Below are 16,972 nucleotides of genomic sequence, written 5' to 3'. Positions count from 1 at the left end.
GAGGGCAGGTCGGGGAGCGGCCCGGGGCAGGCTGGGTGAGAACCTCGCTCAGCCCCGCGGAGCAGGGGGTGGCGGGGGGGCAGGTACTCGGAGCGCTGCTGGGGACAGCAGTCCCCCCGCCGGGCGATCAGCGTGGGAGCACCTGCGCGCCTTGCAACTCTGTCCACCTCAGTCTCTTTCTCTGCGTGTTTCCATTGCTCAGTCTCTGCATCTCTGTGTCTGTCTCTCTGTCCTTCTGTGTCTCCGTCGGTCTCTCCTGCCCTCCCCCCACATCCCATATCTCGGGGCTCCCTCCTGTTAAGGGGCCCCAGCTGGGACCAGACTGGTGAGGCAGCTCCCCTGCCTCTGACGCATGGCCTAGGTACCCACGTGAGACACAGGTGTGACACAAAGCGGGTGTTATTTGTGCGGCTCCCCGAGTTCCCACTGGTGCAGAGCCCCCCCAGCTCGCTGGGGACAGAGGCCCTGGCCTTGACTGCAGGAGGGTTCCCTTGAGGCCGTCAGGGGTGGACACACAGACGTGGGCCCCCCAGCTCGACTGTTTCTGGGAAACCGGCCCCCCTCTCCAGGGAGCTGGCCTCTCCCGGTGGTGAAGGGGGCAGCCCCCGCCCCTGCGCCCCCAAACCCCGGGGCGGGGGCTGAACGAGGCCTCCGCCCCGGCCAGAAGGGGAGCGGCCGGGAACCCCCAGTCCCATCCCTGCCTCCGTGGGGCCAGAAGCCACTCGGGGAGGGGTCGCAGCAGCGAGACCTTTACTGGGGGTGCGGCTCCGCCCCGGCCTCCGCCCTGGCTCTCATGGACCGCTCGATCCACTTGAGGAAGTTGGTGACCTTGGTGTAGACGCCGTACTTGCCCCTCCGCGCACACCCTTCGCCCCAGCTGACGATGCCGGTGACGAAGTAGGTGTCCCTGAAGCGGGTGACGTGGGGGCCGCCGCTGTCGCCCTGGCAGGCGTCCTCGGGCTGCTCGTCGTAGCCGGCGCAGAACATGTTGGGGGTGATAAGGAAGCTGCTGGACAGCTTGCAGGTGTTCCTGTCCACGTAGGGCACCTCCAGCATCTTGAGGGTGGACGACGGGCGGCCCCGCTCGTGTGTGCGCCCGAAGCCACTGACGATGCCCGTCTTCTGGGTCAGCAGCGTGGCCTCGGCCCAGTTCTTCTCGGGCAGGCAGGCGGGGGCCACGTTCGTGCGGAAGGTGATGGGCGTCTTGAGCTTGAGCACCGCGATGTCGAAGTCGTAGGTCTCCCTGACGAAGCGGCTGTGCTTCACCGTCACCTCCACCTCGTGCGCTGCCTCGTCGCCCTCCTCCTTCTCCAGGTTGCGGTCGCCTGAGGGCGGGACGCGCCGTCAGCTCGGGCCGCCAGGCCCTGGCTGCGCTGACGTTTTAAAGCAGTTACGGCTCTTTCCCGATTACAGACGGGCGCCTGGCCACTCGAAAGTGGGCGGCACAGGCAGGCACAGCGAGGCCAGGGAAACCCTCTGCGTCCCCGTGGGCAGGGGCCGGGCACAGGGTCTGACCTCCAGGCCTGGCTCCTGATGGGCCAGGTGGGCACCGACCGCCCAGAACCCACACGTGCGGTGAGGGTCACAGCTCAGACTCAGGACGAAAGAACGACTCAAAAGATCTCTTGAGCACTTAGAATCTGATCTCGCAGAAAACAGGCAAAATATTTTGGACGTATCGGGTAACCAGATACATCACTAAAATGAGTATTCTCTATAACCTTAAAAATGAACAATAAAAACGTACTAACTAGACGTTCCCGTTGTGGCTCAGCAGGATACGAAGCCAACTAGTGTCCATGAGGTCGTGGGTTCAATCCCTGGCCTCGTGCAGTGGGTTAAGGATCTGGCGTTGCCCTGAGCTGTGGTGTAGGTCGCAGACGCAGCTCAGACCTGCCGTGGCTCTGGCTGTGGTGTAGGCCAGTGGCTGCAGCTCCGATTTGACCCCTAACTTCCATATGCTGTGGGTGCACCCTAAGAAGCAAAAAAGAAAAAAAAAAAAAAAAAAAAGTGCTGTTGACGAGAAAGTTTCCACTGACAGCTGTGGCCGCCCTGGCGGCTGCCCTGGGGCCCACCAGACAGCTCTGAGGTCTGACAGAAGGGGAGACACAGGACAGTGCCTCGGACTGAGCGCGAGGGCAGACGTGCTGGCTGCTCGGGCTCCGGGGTGCTTCCCGCTGAAGAGGCATCAGGGACCCTGCGTGCGCCCCCTCCCCCTTCCTCTGCAAAAGTCCCCCAGCCCCTCCCCGCAGAGCTTCAGGATTTTAACTCCTGTTTCCCACCCGCCTGGTCGGTCTGGTGGCCTCCAAGGGCAGGAGGGCCCTGCCAGGCAGCTGGGGGGTGGCACTTACCTACCCTCACCTTGAATTTCTTGGCCTGGTGGAGGCAGTGGGCCGCCGTGAGCACGTGGAACTCGCTCAGGATGGTGCCGCCACAGAAGCCCTCGTTTTCCTCGTTGACGAGCAGGGCCTGCGGCGGGAGGGGAAGGGGCAGCCCGGGTAGAGCCTGACCTTCCGCAAAGACGGTTAATCCAAGCCCCCCAGCTCCCCAGGCTGGACCGAGGCCCGGGCCTCAGGGTCTTCAGGCTGGAACGAGCTCCGGCCGGCGACCCCCAGCACGGGCTGGTCTGAGAGCCGGCTCTGCACGGACCCCCAGATTCACGGCCCGACTACATGTGCAGCGCGTCGGGGTGCCGCCAGCCCGTGGCTGGTCTCCCGGGGATCCGGTCGGTCGGCTGCTCCCTGATAAGGCGTGGGGCTGGGGAGGGGCCCCTGAGCCCGAGCCTGGCTGGGAGGGAGCAGGGGCGGGCAGCGCCCTGACGCTCCTTTTCCCAGTGCGTGGACGGCCTTCTGCCCCCCCTTCCCGGGCCCTTCTCTGAGGAACAGCCGGGGGAGGGGGGGCGAGGGGCAGGTTAAGCCTGAGAGACTCGAGGACGCTGAGGGCCCGCCCATCCTCATCCTGCATGAAGCAGGGGCGTGTGTGCCCTTCTGTGCAAATTTATCCGCTCACAACCCCACTTGACAGGTGACAGGTGCTGAGGGTCAGTCTTCCTAGAGTTGGACAGGGCGGTGCTTCCGACGGTGGACCCCAGGCAGCCGGCTGAGCCTGGGCCCGGCAGCCGGGCAAGGGGCCCTCCCCGCCCCCTCACCGACCGGGTGGGCTCGCAGGCTCCGCTGGCCCCACTCCACGCCAGCAGCGAGGGCTGGGATGCCTGAGGGGTCGCACCTCCCTTCCCAGGTCACAGTGTCACAGGGAGAAGAGGCCCCGCACGTGTGACATCCAGGGCGGCCCCGACGAGCGTCCCTCCCGGGCCCCGCGGCAATCCGGACTCGCCCGGCTGGCGGGGTTCCTGGGGCCGCTCTGGGCTCACTGGCAGCTTCGGCCCTCTAGGGAGGACCACCAGCAGAGCAGAGACCCCAGTCACTGCGTCAGGGAAATGGCACGTCATTTTTCGTGTAAGTCCCCTGTGGTATTTGGGACCTACGCTAAAAATCAGTCACTATTCATCTGAAATTCAAATGTAAGCGGAAGTCTGTTTTCATTTGCTAACCTGGCAACTTCAGTGCAAATCACCAACCAAGCGGGATTTCAGAAACAACATGGTACACCTTTCCCTAAGGTGCCATCTGCCTCGGTAGGACCCAGGTGCTGGGGTAAAAATCTCCCACATCCGAAATGAAACGTAGCGCGGCCTCGGGGGTGCGGCCGCCACTCGCCACCCGGCCCCTCGGCCCCGGCGGGGCTCCCCCTCAACCCCCGCCTCACCCCGCCCGGCCCCTTCCGCCGCAGCGGCTCCCGGCCCGCGGGTACCTGCCAGGGGCACTCGCCCTCTCTGCAGTCCCGCCCGCCCACTATCCGGACCAGGCTGCTCTCGTCCTCGTCCTCCTCGGGGCCGGGCTCCGTGTCGTTGAGGCTCAGCAGGTGCAGGGGGCCCTCGGTGGGGCCCAGGTCTCTGGGCTCCTGCTCCGACCGGCCGGCTTCAGGGGCAGCCTCGCTGCCGTGGTCGGCCGACCTCCTGCTGCGGCCCAGGGTGCGCTTCCCACAGGGGAAGGGCTCTGCAAGAAGGGCGCCGCTCAGCACCGCGCCGCCGTCCCCGGGGGGTGGGGTGGGGGTTCGTGCCAGGTGGGGGCGGGGGGCCTGGGTGCTCAAGCCCATGGTCAGAGGCCCCTGGGGTCCACCGCGTGTGCCAAGATGGGGCGGCCAAGGGTGGGCAGAGGGGAGGCCAGAGCTGGGGCTGCGGCGCCCCTGGGAAAGTCTGTCAACCTGCTCTGTGCTCCACACGCTTCCTAGTGAAACGCCGGAGAAACAGACGTGATCTGGGCAGAGGAGCACTGGCAGAGCTTTGTGAGACAACGCCCAAGGACGGCAGCTGGGGAGCTCCCGCTGCACCGCGGCAGAAACAACCCCGCCACGATCGTAAGGATGCGGGTTCGACCCTGGCCTCGCTCAGTGGGTTAAGGATCTGGCGTGGCTGTGTCTGCGGTGTAGCCGGCAGCTACAGCTCGGATTCGACCCCTAGCCTGGGAACCTCCGTATGACGCGGGTGTAGCCCTAAAAAGCAAAAAAGCAAAAAAAAAAAAAAAAAAAAAAAAAGGATAGCTGTCTTTAAACGTGGAAAAAGCCTCGTGCCGGCCTCGTTGCGGGAGCCTCGGTAAAGGGCAAAGCAGGGCAGGGAGAGCTGGGGGCCCGCAGGCCTGAGGTGGGTCCCAGGGGGCTTCTCTCTGCGCCTGGTGTTTATCTAAATCAGACCAGCAACACAGGTCTGGGTGGCCCCGTGGGCCTGGGGGAACGCGCACTCAGTGGCCTGGGTGCTGCTGGCAGGCGATAGAGTTCTTCGCCTCGCGTCAGCTGGTTCTGGGCTGGTGTTTGTAGTCACTGCCCCTGAAATTCTACAGCAGCTGCTCCCTGACTTAGAGCTTTGTACACCAGGAATTCATTTACCTGATTTTACTCTCAAACATCAACCTTGATTTTATATCATTTTTTAGGGCTGCACCTGCAGCATGGAGAAGTTCCCAGGCTAAGGGTCGAATCGGAGCTGTAGCTGCCCGTCTACACCACAGCTCACTGCAACAACGGATCCTTAACCCACTGAGCGAGGCCAGGGATCGAACCCGCAACCTCATGGATACAAGTCGGGTTCTGCTGAACCACAGCAAGAACTCCCTCAAACTTTAAACTGATTTGTGATCATTCCTGGAATTAAAAAAAAAAATTGCAAATGTGTCAACAAATTACTTCTTTTAAAATATTTTTGACCCAGCTTGTTTAAAATCTCATTACCAACAGACACTTAAATCTCACTATCTTCTGCCTGCCGAGGGGCTTAACTTCAATGGAGGCCACCTCTGCAGTGCCCGGCCCCGCCCCAGGGGTGCCAAGGCCAAGATCTGCCCAGGCAAGGGTGTGAGGTGGGGGCTGCCTCCCACCCACGGGACCTGGGCCTGCACTCAGCCCTCCCTTAAGCTTCTGGACCAGACTCGTGGCTTTCATCAAGGAACAAAGTGCCATTACCGTCGGGGCCCACAGAACCCAAATCACTTCTGCAGGGTCCTCGGCCCGCCTCCGGCTCCACGGGCAGCTGGGTGGCCTCGGATCTCCAGGCCAGCCCCCGTGGCCGCTCAGGACCTGCTGCCACAGCCAGGCCCTGTGCCCGGCTCTGCCCAGCATCACCTGCCTGGCCTCACTCCCCCAGCAGTGCTGAGGGCACTCGGCCCGGGTTCAAGCCCTTCACAAAACCGAGGGTCTGCCTGTGAACCGTGAGCCCATCAGGACACGTGCCTCATGCCCCGCGCGTGGCACGTGTCCCCCACCTACCTGTGGAGATGCAGGACTTGCCGTTGTCGCCCAGGATGTACCCGCTGGCGCAGGAGCAGACCACCGAGCTCTGCTCCTCCCGGCAGAACTGGTCACAGTCCCCGTTGTCCAGGCTGCAGAGCTTGCGTGTGACTGTGGGGGGCCGGGAGCTGAGGCTGTGGCCAGGGAGAGGCACCCTGCAAGCCCCCCACCCGCTGGAGCAGAGGGCTGGTCCCCACAGACCGCAGACTGGACGGCACTCAGGGCGGTCCCGATGCCACAGGGAACCACGGCCACGCGGGGGCAAGGCCCTGGGCACCAGGCTTGCGGAAGGCCCTGAGTGCGGGGGTGCAGTGGCCACTCAGAGGGGGTTCCTTGTGGCCGAAGGGATGCAGGGTCCAGCTCCCGCGGGGCAGGAAGCGGGGGCAGCAGCCGGACTCCGGCCGACCCCACAGTCTAGCTGTGCAATCTGGTGAGTTAGTCCAGCCCCTCGGCTCGCGCTCTCACTTGTAAAGCGGTAGAGGCCACTCATCCCCCAGAGAGCCTCCTGGGCGGGCTGAGCAGTCATCACATGCTCCCAGGGCCCACGGGGCACCAACCCCACCCTCGCACCAGTGAGGCCGCCTGGCAGCTGATTTTACGTTTCCCATCTGGCTGGATGGGAAGATGGTCACGGCCAAGGTCAACATTACAGGAACGTCATAAAATGCACAGCAGCCCCGGGGCGGCCGAACTGCACTCAGAGGCCTCTCTGGATGGTGCTCCGTGGAGGAAAATTCCAGAGTGGCCAGTGTAAGGGCAGGTTCTTAACCTTAGAAATTAAGGGTTTAAAGAGAAACGCAAATATCTCTCCTCAGGGAAACCTGGTCTGATGCTAACCTACTTTTTATTAAAAATTAGTCACCGCATTAGGAAAACTCAGGGACTGCTCCATGTGCAGTTAACTGTATCAACGCTTTGTCCTCGGAGAGTCCTGCGCACTCAGCACCGACATCGGTGGGACCCCAGGACCCCGAGGACCAGGACAAACAGCCTCCTCCAAGGAGGGAGACGCAGCGCTCGTTTCCATGGTAACGGCCCTCCCTTCCGCAGCCTCTCGGCGGAGCAGGGCGCTGTCCGGGTCCTCCCACGCTGAGTGGACGGCCGGGCCTTCGGGGACGAGCCCTGCAGCAAGCGCCCGGAGCGGTGGCCAGACTGACCCTCAGGGGAGCGGGGAGGGCTCCTGGGCCTTTTAGGTCCTGTCGTTCCCACCCTGACCCTCAGGTACCCAAGAGGAGGAGCTCACGTAATTCACAGTTTTTGCCTTCGAAGCCTTCGGCACAGGTGCAGTTGTACTCCCCGAGGCCGTCTTTGCACTTGCCCTGGTTCTGGCAAGGGCTGCTTTCACACTGGTCGCCGTCTGCAAAGGAAAATTCGGAAACCAAAGCTTGCGGGCAGTTCCCCAGTCATGCAGACGACTTTGCCACATCGATCTTGGCACATGTTTTCTGGATAACCCGAACGACCTGGATGGGGCCTCCTGTTTCCAGGAATCGAGTTGTCCTCTGTGGACTTGGTGGCTCTGGGTACGTGATGTCCTTATCTAACTGGATTATTGACTGAGCTTTCCACCTTTTGCCAGGACGCTGGACGGTGTTTTTACAATCACAGGCCATATTTTTACATCAGGGTAAGAAGCCCTGGGCTGGGGACCACGAGGGGGCAGCTGGAAGGACAACGGGGGGCTGCTGGGCACCCGATTCTGGGCTGGGTGTACACGAGAGGCGTGTCGGGGCCCCCTCTCCACTGGTCGGGGAAAGCAGACCCTAAGAGCTGCTGGCTGCACCGGCACCGGTGGCCCCGCACACCTCCGAGTGTGTCTGTGCAGTGACACTCAGAGAAATTCGGATATTGTTACCAAAACAAAACACGAGTCATGATTAACACCCTTTCAGACGCAGTCAGCATTCCGTGTGGGTCCCTTCTTGGAGGTCCCAATGTTTCAGACCCAGTTTTTGTTTGTACCTAGTAGGCCTGGATTTAAAAAATTATCATGGCATTTGGTACCCTCGAAGGAGAAGGAAGTTATTTTGTGATTTATTTATTTGTTGATTGTCTTTTTAGGGCCACACCTGCAGCATGCGGAGGTTTCCAGGCTAGGGGTTGAATCGGAGCTACAGCTGCTGGCCTACACCACAGCCACAGCCACACCAGATCCCAACCGCGTCTGCGAGCTCCACCACAGCCTCTCAGAAGAGCAGGGCAGTGTCCCAGTCCTCCCGAGTGGGACAGCCCTTGTGTTTGGCCGCCTACAGCGGCAACACCGGATCCTTAACCCGCTGAGCGAGGCCCGGGACGGAACCCGCAACCTCGTCATTCCTAGTGGGATTCCTTTCCTCTGCGCCATAAGGGGAACTCCTGCTCTCGGCTCTTTAAAAGTGGCAGTTGATTCCTGAGAATAAACTTGTTAAGCAAGCAACCAAACCAGAATTTGTATAAAGCTATTAGAAGAAACTATTTTACAGTGACTATTATGGAAACACTCAGAGGGGAAGAATCTTAAAGGAGTAAAATTTAAACAGGAGCAGAAAGGAATTTCAGGAAACGTTTTCAACATTTGACTACAGTCCTTCCCAATTTAAATACCCCGTGAAGCCCTTTCACTTAGGGTTAAAACAGAAAGCATCTCACCTTTGTATTTATTCCAGAATTCATCCTAAAAGGGAAAAAGCGTTTAAAATGATTAGGAAAACAGACATTTTACACCACCACCAACCACAATCTAGTGACTCAACCTGAAGGGGATATTTCTCAAACAGAGGTCATTTCCTGGAACACGTTGCTCAAGAACGCTTCAATCTAAAAGGGAAAGTTCTTCCAGTCTTCCGCATCTGTAAAGCGGAGGCTCTGATCATCATTCCAAAAAAATGTCTGTATAGTGAATTATCACATCACCAAACCGCCTAGCATCCGTTTTCTTGCTTGCTCACAACTGATCATAGCATCTGGGAAACACTTTATAGTACTGAATTTCCTTTGCTAGCCTGCATGCTAGCAAACCGCTAATCACGTGATCACAATCAAGCGTTTCACACCGAGGGCTCCCAGTGGGGCTCTCGCAGTAATGAAGCCAACAGCACCCATGAGCACGAGGGTTTGATCCCTGGCCTCCCGCAGCGGGTCAAGGATCCAGAGCTGCTGCGAGCTGTGGTGTAGGCTGTAGATGCGGCTCGGATCTGGTGTGGCTGTGGCTGTGGTGTAGGCCAGCAGCTGTAGCTCTGATTTGACCCCTAGCCTGGGCACTGCCATGTGCCGCACGAGTGGCCCTAAAAAAAAAAAAAGAAAGAAAGAAAAAGAAAGGAATTTCACATAATTTGCACCAAGTGTAAGTAATTTCATGTTATTCTTTCCTGAACCATGTAAGTTCATATAAGTCCTGTTTGGTTTTCACTAATTTCTGTTTGAAGAAACTGCTGAGACAATAGCAACGGAAGTAAAATCCCTGAAGCAATTACTTAGATTCAGAAGCAAACTGAAAACTTTATGTATCGGGTTCAAACACTGTAATACATTCATCATGACAAATCATTGTAATTGCTAAATATTACAGAGTGTTTTATTAATTTCATCATGTAAATCATTATCATATAATAATTTGCTACCATGACTTAAACCAACACACACACTCAAGCCTTTATGTAAAGAATCAGCGCCATACTGTATCTAGCCCTACATGGATATCACTTTAAGATTAATAAGAATCATTACACATTTTTCTTTTTTTTTTTTTTAAGGGCCGCACCTGTGGCATATGGAGGTTGCCAGGCTAGGGGTCAAATCAGAGCCGTAGCCGCTGACCTACACCACAGCCACAGCCACTCGGGATCCGAGTCATGTCTGCGACCTACACCACAGGTCACGGCAACACCAGATCCTCAACCCAGTGAGCGAGGCCTGGGATCGAAACTGCGTCTTCATGGATGCTGAAGATTTGTTTCTGCTGAGCCACAACAGGAACTCCTAATAAGAATCATTTAATGTTACAGCATGTTTTCCAGACACCATGCTCCGTCATCTCACATGCACACCTAGTACCCATGAGGATGCTGGTTCCATCCCTGGGCTTGCTCAGCGGGTTAAAGACCTGGTGCTGCCATGAGCTGTGGTGTAGGCTACAGATGTGGCTCGGATCCCTGGGTGCTGTGGCTGTACTGCAGGCCGGCAGCTGCAGCTCTAATTTGACCCCTAGCATGAGAGCTTCCACATGTTGTGGGTGCAGCCCTAAAAAAAAGGGGGGGGGGAGAGAAACAGATTGTACCACAAATGGTTTGCTCTATTTCACACCCCAAGCCGACCCAGGTCAAAGATTCAATGAAGGATCAGAGAACTGGAGAATAATCATTATGTTACTTGAGAAAAACGATAATTGGTAATTACCTTTTAAAGGACATCAAGAGCCTATTTAACACTAAAAAAAAAATGTTCATAGTTTTAAAATATATATATTTGCTATTGTAGTAGGTTCATTAGCGTCTCCCCCCAGGCCTCAATCTACCTCAGAATTTGACCTGAATTGGAAATAGGGTTTTTGCAGATGTAGTTACGGATCCAGATAAAATCGTACTGGGTCAGGGTGGACCCTAAGCCTTTATAAAACATCGGTTGCGGAGTTCCCGTTGTGGTGCAGCGGTTAACGAATCCGACTAGGAACTATGAGGTTGCAGGTTCGGTCCCTGCCCTTGCTCAGTGGGTGAACGATCCGGTGTTGCCGTGAGCTGTGGTGTAGGTCGCAGACGCGGCTCGGATCCCGCGTTGCTGTGGCTCTGGCGTAGGCCGGTGGCTATGGCTCCAACTCTACCCCTAGCCTGGGAACCTCCATATGCCACAGGGGCAGCCCAAGAAATACCAAAAAAAAAGAAAAAAAAAAAAAAGTGAAAACATCGGTTGGCCATGTTAGTGTGGGGTCCACATGTGGCTTTTTTTTTTTTTTTTTTTTTTGGCTTTTTTGTCTTTTTAGGGCTGCACCCTTGGCACACGGAGGTTCCCAGGCTGGGGTGGAATCAGAGCTGTAGCTACCGGCCTATGCCACAGCCACAGCCACATCAGAGTTGAGCCACGCCTGCGACCTACACCACAGCTTGTGGCAACACCCGATCCTAAACCCACTGAGCAAGGGCGGGGATCGCACCCGCAACCTCATGGTTCCTCATCGGATTTGTTTCTGCTGTGCCATGACAGGAACTCCCACGTGTGGACTTTTTATTCTGTTCTGTTGATCGAAGTGTTTATTCCTTTACCAACACTGCTTATGGGCAATCCATCTCTGAGGTTAATACAGCTTTATGGTAAGTCTTTAAATTGCATAGTACGACTTTCTCAAAATAGTTTTATGTATTCCAATTCCTTTGCTTTACTGTATTTCAAGTTTTAGGATCAACTAATGGGAACTTTATTGGCATTGCATTAAATCTATAGATCAAATTGGAGAGAATCAACATCTTAATAGTTAAGTCTTTCAAACCATAAACATTCTATGTCTACTTATTTAGGTCTTCTTTAATTTATTTTTGTCTTTTTAGGGCCGTTCCTGCGGCATATGGAGGTTCCCCGGCTAGGGGTCCAATCGGAACTGTCGCCACCAGCCTTCGCCAGAGCCACAGCAACACCAAATCTGAGCCACATCTGCGACCTACACCACAGCTCACGGCCACGCCAGATCCTTAACCCACTGAGCAAGGCCAGGGATTGAACCCGCAACGTCATGGTTCCTAGTCGGATTCGTTTCCGCTGCGCCCGACAAGAACTCCCTAGGTCCTCTTTAATTTCTTTCATTAGCGTTCTGTACAGATTTCAGCATACACACCCTGTACGTGCTTTATTAGACTTACGCCGCTATCTTCCTTTGGAGCCATACTAAGTGGCGTTAAGTATTCTGGGGGGAGTTCCCATTGCGGCTCAGTGGAAATGAACATACATACTTATGTCTCTAATTACCTTGCTGCTAGATGGGTATGCGATTAACATTTGTGTACTGACCTTGTATTCTGTGGCCTTGCCTGGCAGATACATTTTAGGAGTATTTTTTTCAGACTGCATGGGACTTTCTACATAGGTAATCATGTCACTTGCAAACAGGGGTAGTTTTCTTCTTCTTGACTTACTGTTAAATCTTCCTATGCCAGCGCTTCAGTGCCAGCACAATGCAGAACAGGGACTACTGGAAACGGACATCCGTGCCTTGCTCCCAGCCTTCGGGGGGGGGGGTGGAGGCATTCAGTTTGTACTGTAAGTCCGATATCAGTTGTAGGCTCCTTGTTAATCATCTTTATCAGGTTGAAGAAGTTCCCTTTTCTTTTTCGGCTGCCACGCAGCACGTCGAGTTCCTGGACCAGGGATCGGATTCAAGCTGCAGCTGTGACCCATGCCACAGCCGCGGCAACACCAGATCCTTAACCCACTGTGCCGGGCCAGGGATCGAACCCGCATCCTGGTGGTGCAGAGACACCACCAATTCCATTGTGCCACAGGGGACGCTAAGAAGTCCCCTTTTAACTGTAGTTTGCGGACAGGTTTTATCGTGAATGGATGTTGCATTTTGTTAGGTGCTTTTCCTGCCTCCGTAGATATGACCCCCTGGATTTTCCTCTTTGTTAATACAGTGGATTACAGCCCTGATTTTCAAATATTGAGCCAGCTTTGTGTGCCCTAGGTAAACCGATGCAGTCATTATGTAGTCATCTTTTCTCACTATAGTGCTCTATTCAATTTGCTAAGACTTTGTTGAGAATTTTTGAGAGCTTCATGAGTGACAGTTATATAGCTTTCTTTTTTTTTTTTTGTCTTTTTGCCATTTCTTGGGCCGCTCCTGCGGCATATGGAGGTTCCCAGGCTAGGGGTCAAATTGGAGCTGTAGCCACTGGCCTACGCCAGAGCCACAGCAATGGGGGATCTGAGCTGCGTCTGCAACCTACGCCACAGCTCACAGCAACGCCGTATCCTTAACCCACTAAGCGAGGCCAGGGATCGAACCCGCAACCTCATGGTTCCTAGTCGGATTCCTTAACCACTACGCCACAACAGGAATGCCAGCTTTCTCTTTCTTCCTCCCTCTTCCCTTCCCTCCTTTTCTTTCTCTCTCTCCCTCCCTTCTTTCTTTCGTCTTTGTGGATCTTGGTATCAGGTTGATGCTGATCTAAAACAAACTGAGGAGTTCCTATTGTGACTCAGCAGTTAATGAGCCCAACTAGTATCCATGAAGACTCAGGTTCGATCCCTGGCCTTGCTCAGGGGGTTAAGGATCCAGCATTGCTGTGAGCTGTCATGTGGGTTGCAGCCATGGCTTGGATCCTGCATTGTTGAGGCTATGGTGGAGGCATAGGCTGGCACCTGCTGCTCTGGTTCAACCTCTAGCCTGGGAACTTCCATATGCCTTGGGCATGGCCCTTGGCGGGGGGGCCTTTGTGGTCTGAGGTGGAGGATATTCAGTAGCTTTTGCCACACAGCTGTGTCATCTATGATTTTTTAGTTTCTTCAGCTCTGAAGAGGTTAGTTTCTGGCAGCTTCACCCCAGGGCTTTCTCGAGCTCTTCTACTTTGCTGATTCTCTGCAAGGGTGGGATGAGGCCAATCTCAGGGATGTGGCTTGCTGGGCCATCTGGATGGGGGGTGACCTTGTAACTGCCTGTGATATGGGTCATGACCCCTGATATATTATCCACAATCTCGTGAGATCATACTCGGTAAAACTCACAGGTGCTGAGTTCAAGTCAAAGCACATGGAACTGGGATGGAACATCCCAGACCTGGTCCAGGCCGCCCACTACCAGCATCTTACAGCAGGGTCCTGGAGCAGTTCTTACCCATCAGTTCCTGTCCAGCCTGCTGTGGCAGGGGATGGAAAGCTTAGCTACAGCTCCCCTTGAAGCCACGTTTATCACAGGGCTAGGAACCCAAATCCACCCAAGAAACTTCTTCCATATGTAATGACCTTAGTGTGGATGATTCGTTTCTTCCTCACAAAGTCATTTAGGCTCAAGTGCAAGCATCACCAATGATACTGCCTTTCCCTGTCTTTGGGCCAAAATGGGGATGAGGTGCACTCCTGAGCAAGGAGACCGCAGCGGGGCTTCCGGAGAGTGATGCTTTGTGTGGCCTTCTTGGTTTTCCAGGATCGTCTGGGACTATGCCTGTCACCCCACGGTGGCCTGTTCTGATATCAGGCAACTCTTCCTACGTTCTCTTGAATTGGCCGAGACTTGCAACCTGACCCGTCCCCAAGGGCACAGAAGATGAGCTTTCTCCAGACGCCACCTGCCGCCTTTAAGGTGGGTCGGCCTGGTGGGGTCCAGGCTGCAGCGAGTGGGCTGCAGGCTGTATGCGAGCCTTTGTGGCTCGGCCCCCCAGCGCCCAGAGTCAGCTGGACGCTCCACTGCCTGCCTGCGGTGTGGACAGGCGTGGGCGGCTCCGCTGCCCCGGGTGAGGACAGGTCCGCTGTCCGTGGCCAGGCTGTCTCTTGGCTCCTGCTTGGCCTCCTTTTCCACTTTCTCCCCAGCCTTGAAGTGTCTTCAGCTCACTCCGCCTCAGCTTCGGCTGGAGGTCATCAGCCTCCACCTTGGCTGCACTGCGTTACCCGCCCTCAGGGCCTGACCCCACGCGGCAGGTGGCGAAAGCCTCTCAGCGACTTCCCACTTCCGGGGTAGCCTCCGAGGCCCCGCCTCTTCCGGGGCGGATGGCGCGGGTCAGGCAGCTGCTGCTGCGGCGGCTGCTGCTGCGCAAGCGCGGGGCGGGGCCTGGCGGCCGTGTCCTCCCTGCGCCTGCGCGCCGGCCCTGCGCTGCCGGGCGGGGGGGGGGAGGAGGAGCCGCCTGGGCGCGGGCCCAGGTGACCTGCGCGGCTCCGTCCCGCGAGGCAACGGCAAGGCTGGGGCGAACGTTCTGTGTTTTCGACTTGCCGTTGCCGGAGCCCTGTAACTGCCTCGTGCCACGCGCCCGCCCCCACCCCTTACCGTCTTCTGCTGGTCCTCGAAGACCTCGCGGGCCTCCTCGTAGGAGCAGGTCTCCTCCAGGCACTCCCTCTCCAGGTTGCCCTTCTTCATCTCCTCCCAAAACGAGTTGGCCCTCCGGGCCCTCTCCAGGACGCTGTGGGCCCGGTCGCGGGGGAGGAACACTGGGGTGGGAAAGGATGCACGCTGTCACCTCCTCCACCCTCGTGCAGGAGTGTGTCGCTCGTGCTGTCACCACCCTCACGACGCCTCCAGAGTTACACGGAAAGGTCTGCTCGAACCCTCTCTGGAAGTCGCCCTTCTCGGAGGACTTCCAGGTCACTGTCGCCCCGGGCCCCTCCCCTCTGTCCCTTGGCTCAGGAGGGGTGTCCCCTCCACCCCTGCTCCACCCCAGCCCCACCCACACTTCCAGGTCTGAGCTTTGCATTAAGTGGGGGGTCATGCCACGGTTGGGCACGGTCGCAATTAACAGTATGGATTATATCAAGTCCCCGGACAGACATACACATGATTGAAACAAAAATTTCAAGAAGAGGTACCTAGAACCATTTTCTACAAAGTAGTACTTATTACAGAATTTTCTATTTGATTCTGTTCTATTTCATTAAAAAAAAAACAAACACTAAATTGATTTCGTGACTCACATGAGTCATGACCTGTGGAGTAAAATGTGTCTCTGGGTCCCCCCATGGTAAGTGCTGAGTTGTCCCTACCTCTCACTGTCTGCTCTGTCTCACCCACACCTCTTCCCTCTTTCATTGTTAGGTGGGAGGCCCTGGCTCTTGGCTCCGCTTTCTTGACCTCTTTTTTCTTTTTTCTTTTTTTGTCTTTTTAGGGCTGCACCTGCGGCATACGGAGGTTCCCAGGCTAGGGGTGGAATTGGAGCTTCAACTGCCGGCCTACGCCACAGCCACAGCAACTCAGGATCCGAGCCGCATCTGCAACCTACACCACAGCTCACGTCAACACTGGGTCCTTAACCCACCGAGCAAGGCCAGGGATCGAACCCACAACCTCATGGTTCCTAGTCGGGTTCGCTAACCGCTGAGCCACAATGGGAACTCCAGGTAGATGTTTCTAGTCTGACCTTTCATCCTGAGCTGTGTTGGCTGCTGTCTCACCGCACTGGATGTTTCCCCTTCTCCCAGAGCTCCAGATGCTGCATGAATGAGACTAAAAAGCAGAACTGCAGAATCCACTGTCTGCAGTGGCAAGGACACCGTGGTCCCCTGCTCCTGAGTATTGGCAAATGGGAGTTCCGATACCTGCTTCTTAGAGTTGTTTTCAAGAGTGTATAAAAGTCCTAGTGCTTAGTTGGTAAACACTAGGTGCTCAGTAAGTGTTAGTTTCCTCGCAACCTCAAATTGCTTTCCCTTCCAAAGGCCCCCTTTGTTTTAGGGACGGATGTTTTCCCAGACTGTTCTCTGTGAGTCCTTCCCCATTGCTCCAAACGTCCGCTCCTCTGGAAAGCTCTTGCTTTGAGATACACCCCAGGCATCCTTTCTCTCCTGCACCCTCACCCACCTGGTCCCCTGCCCCCCGCCCCCTCACTCTGTTTTTCTCCTCACTTGTCATCTTCTCCCACCACCCCAGTCTCCTGACTCCCCCTCACCCAGAATGCAAGCAGGCCCTGGGGGCCACCACTCTGCTCTCTCCAGCCTTTGCTTCTTCCCTCTCTGGCGTCCTCCTGGGCAGCCCAGGGGCCCCCAATCTATCCAGCCTCAAATTGGGCAGCCCCTTCCCCTGGCCCAGCCAGCCTGAAGGGAGGCACTGGCTCTTCCCCTGCGGTGGACACTCCTCCTCTCCTAGGGCGGAGGAGGGGGCTTCTCCTCCTCTGCCTGCCCCTCCCCCTGCCCCGCCCCCCCTTCTGCCTGTCTTTGTGACCTGCCATCAGATGGCACAGGGAGGCATACCTGGCCCTTGCTGCCCTTGGCTGGAATCACTGAGCCCGGCAGCCCATGCCAGCCTGGCTCAGGGGGCTCCTCCCACCCCCCTCCCTGGCCACCCCTGCCGTCGGCAGGGTGAGGGGCACTCACCACTTCCCCCTGGAAGCAGAAGGCCAGCCAGGGAGGCGCTGAGCAGGACGAGGCTCGGCAGGCCCACCATGGTGTGGCCAAGGACAGTGTCTCTGTCCCTTCTGTGACAGGCCTTGGGGCAAGGTTCGCTCACCGGGGCCGAGGGGGGCTGGTTGTCCTGCTG

General features: G+C 56.6%; 1 protein-coding gene across 2 annotated transcripts; it reads right to left on the bottom strand.

The window, feature by feature from the left end:
* Positions 1-381: 381 nt before the first annotated feature.
* On the bottom strand, positions 382-16,914 carry F10 (coagulation factor X). Of its 2 annotated transcripts, none has more exons than XM_084981156.1 (8): positions 16,810-16,914; positions 14,777-14,937; positions 8,467-8,491; positions 7,082-7,195; positions 5,818-5,949; positions 3,811-4,055; positions 2,362-2,469; positions 382-1,325 (listed from the first exon to the last, which is right to left on the bottom strand). In XM_084981156.1, the coding sequence occupies exons 1-8, from the start codon at positions 16,877-16,879 to the stop codon at positions 1,269-1,271; spliced, it is 912 nt and encodes a 303-aa protein (XP_084837282.1). In that variant the 5' UTR covers positions 16,880-16,914; the 3' UTR covers positions 382-1,268.
* Positions 16,915-16,972: the final 58 nt, after the last annotated feature.

The sequence above is a fragment of the Sus scrofa genome, chromosome 11 (genome assembly GCF_054392235.1).
Source record: "Sus scrofa isolate SSC_HxYL_T2T_F1_AM1 chromosome 11, Sscrofa_HxYL_maternal_Yorkshire_Landrace_v2.0, whole genome shotgun sequence".
NCBI classification, from domain to species: domain Eukaryota; kingdom Metazoa; phylum Chordata; class Mammalia; order Artiodactyla; family Suidae; genus Sus; species Sus scrofa.
The sequence above is the reverse complement of the archived record's forward strand: the minus strand, read 5'-3'. Positions and strand labels throughout refer to the sequence as shown.

Bases quoted from the DNA above. Each gene is read 5' to 3' on its own strand.
- F10 (XM_084981156.1), bottom strand. From the start codon at position 16,879: ATGGTGGGCCTGCCGAGCCTCGTCCTGCTCAGCGCCTCCCTGGCTGGC. The intron at 7,196-8,466 runs GTGAGATGCTTT...TTTCCTTTGCAG, and splicing joins ATTCTGGAATAAATACAAAG to ACGGCGACCAGTGTGAAAGC. The intron at 2,470-3,810 runs GTACCCGCGGGC...CTCCCGCCGCAG, and splicing joins AGGGCGAGTGCCCCTGGCAG to GCCCTGCTCGTCAACGAGGA.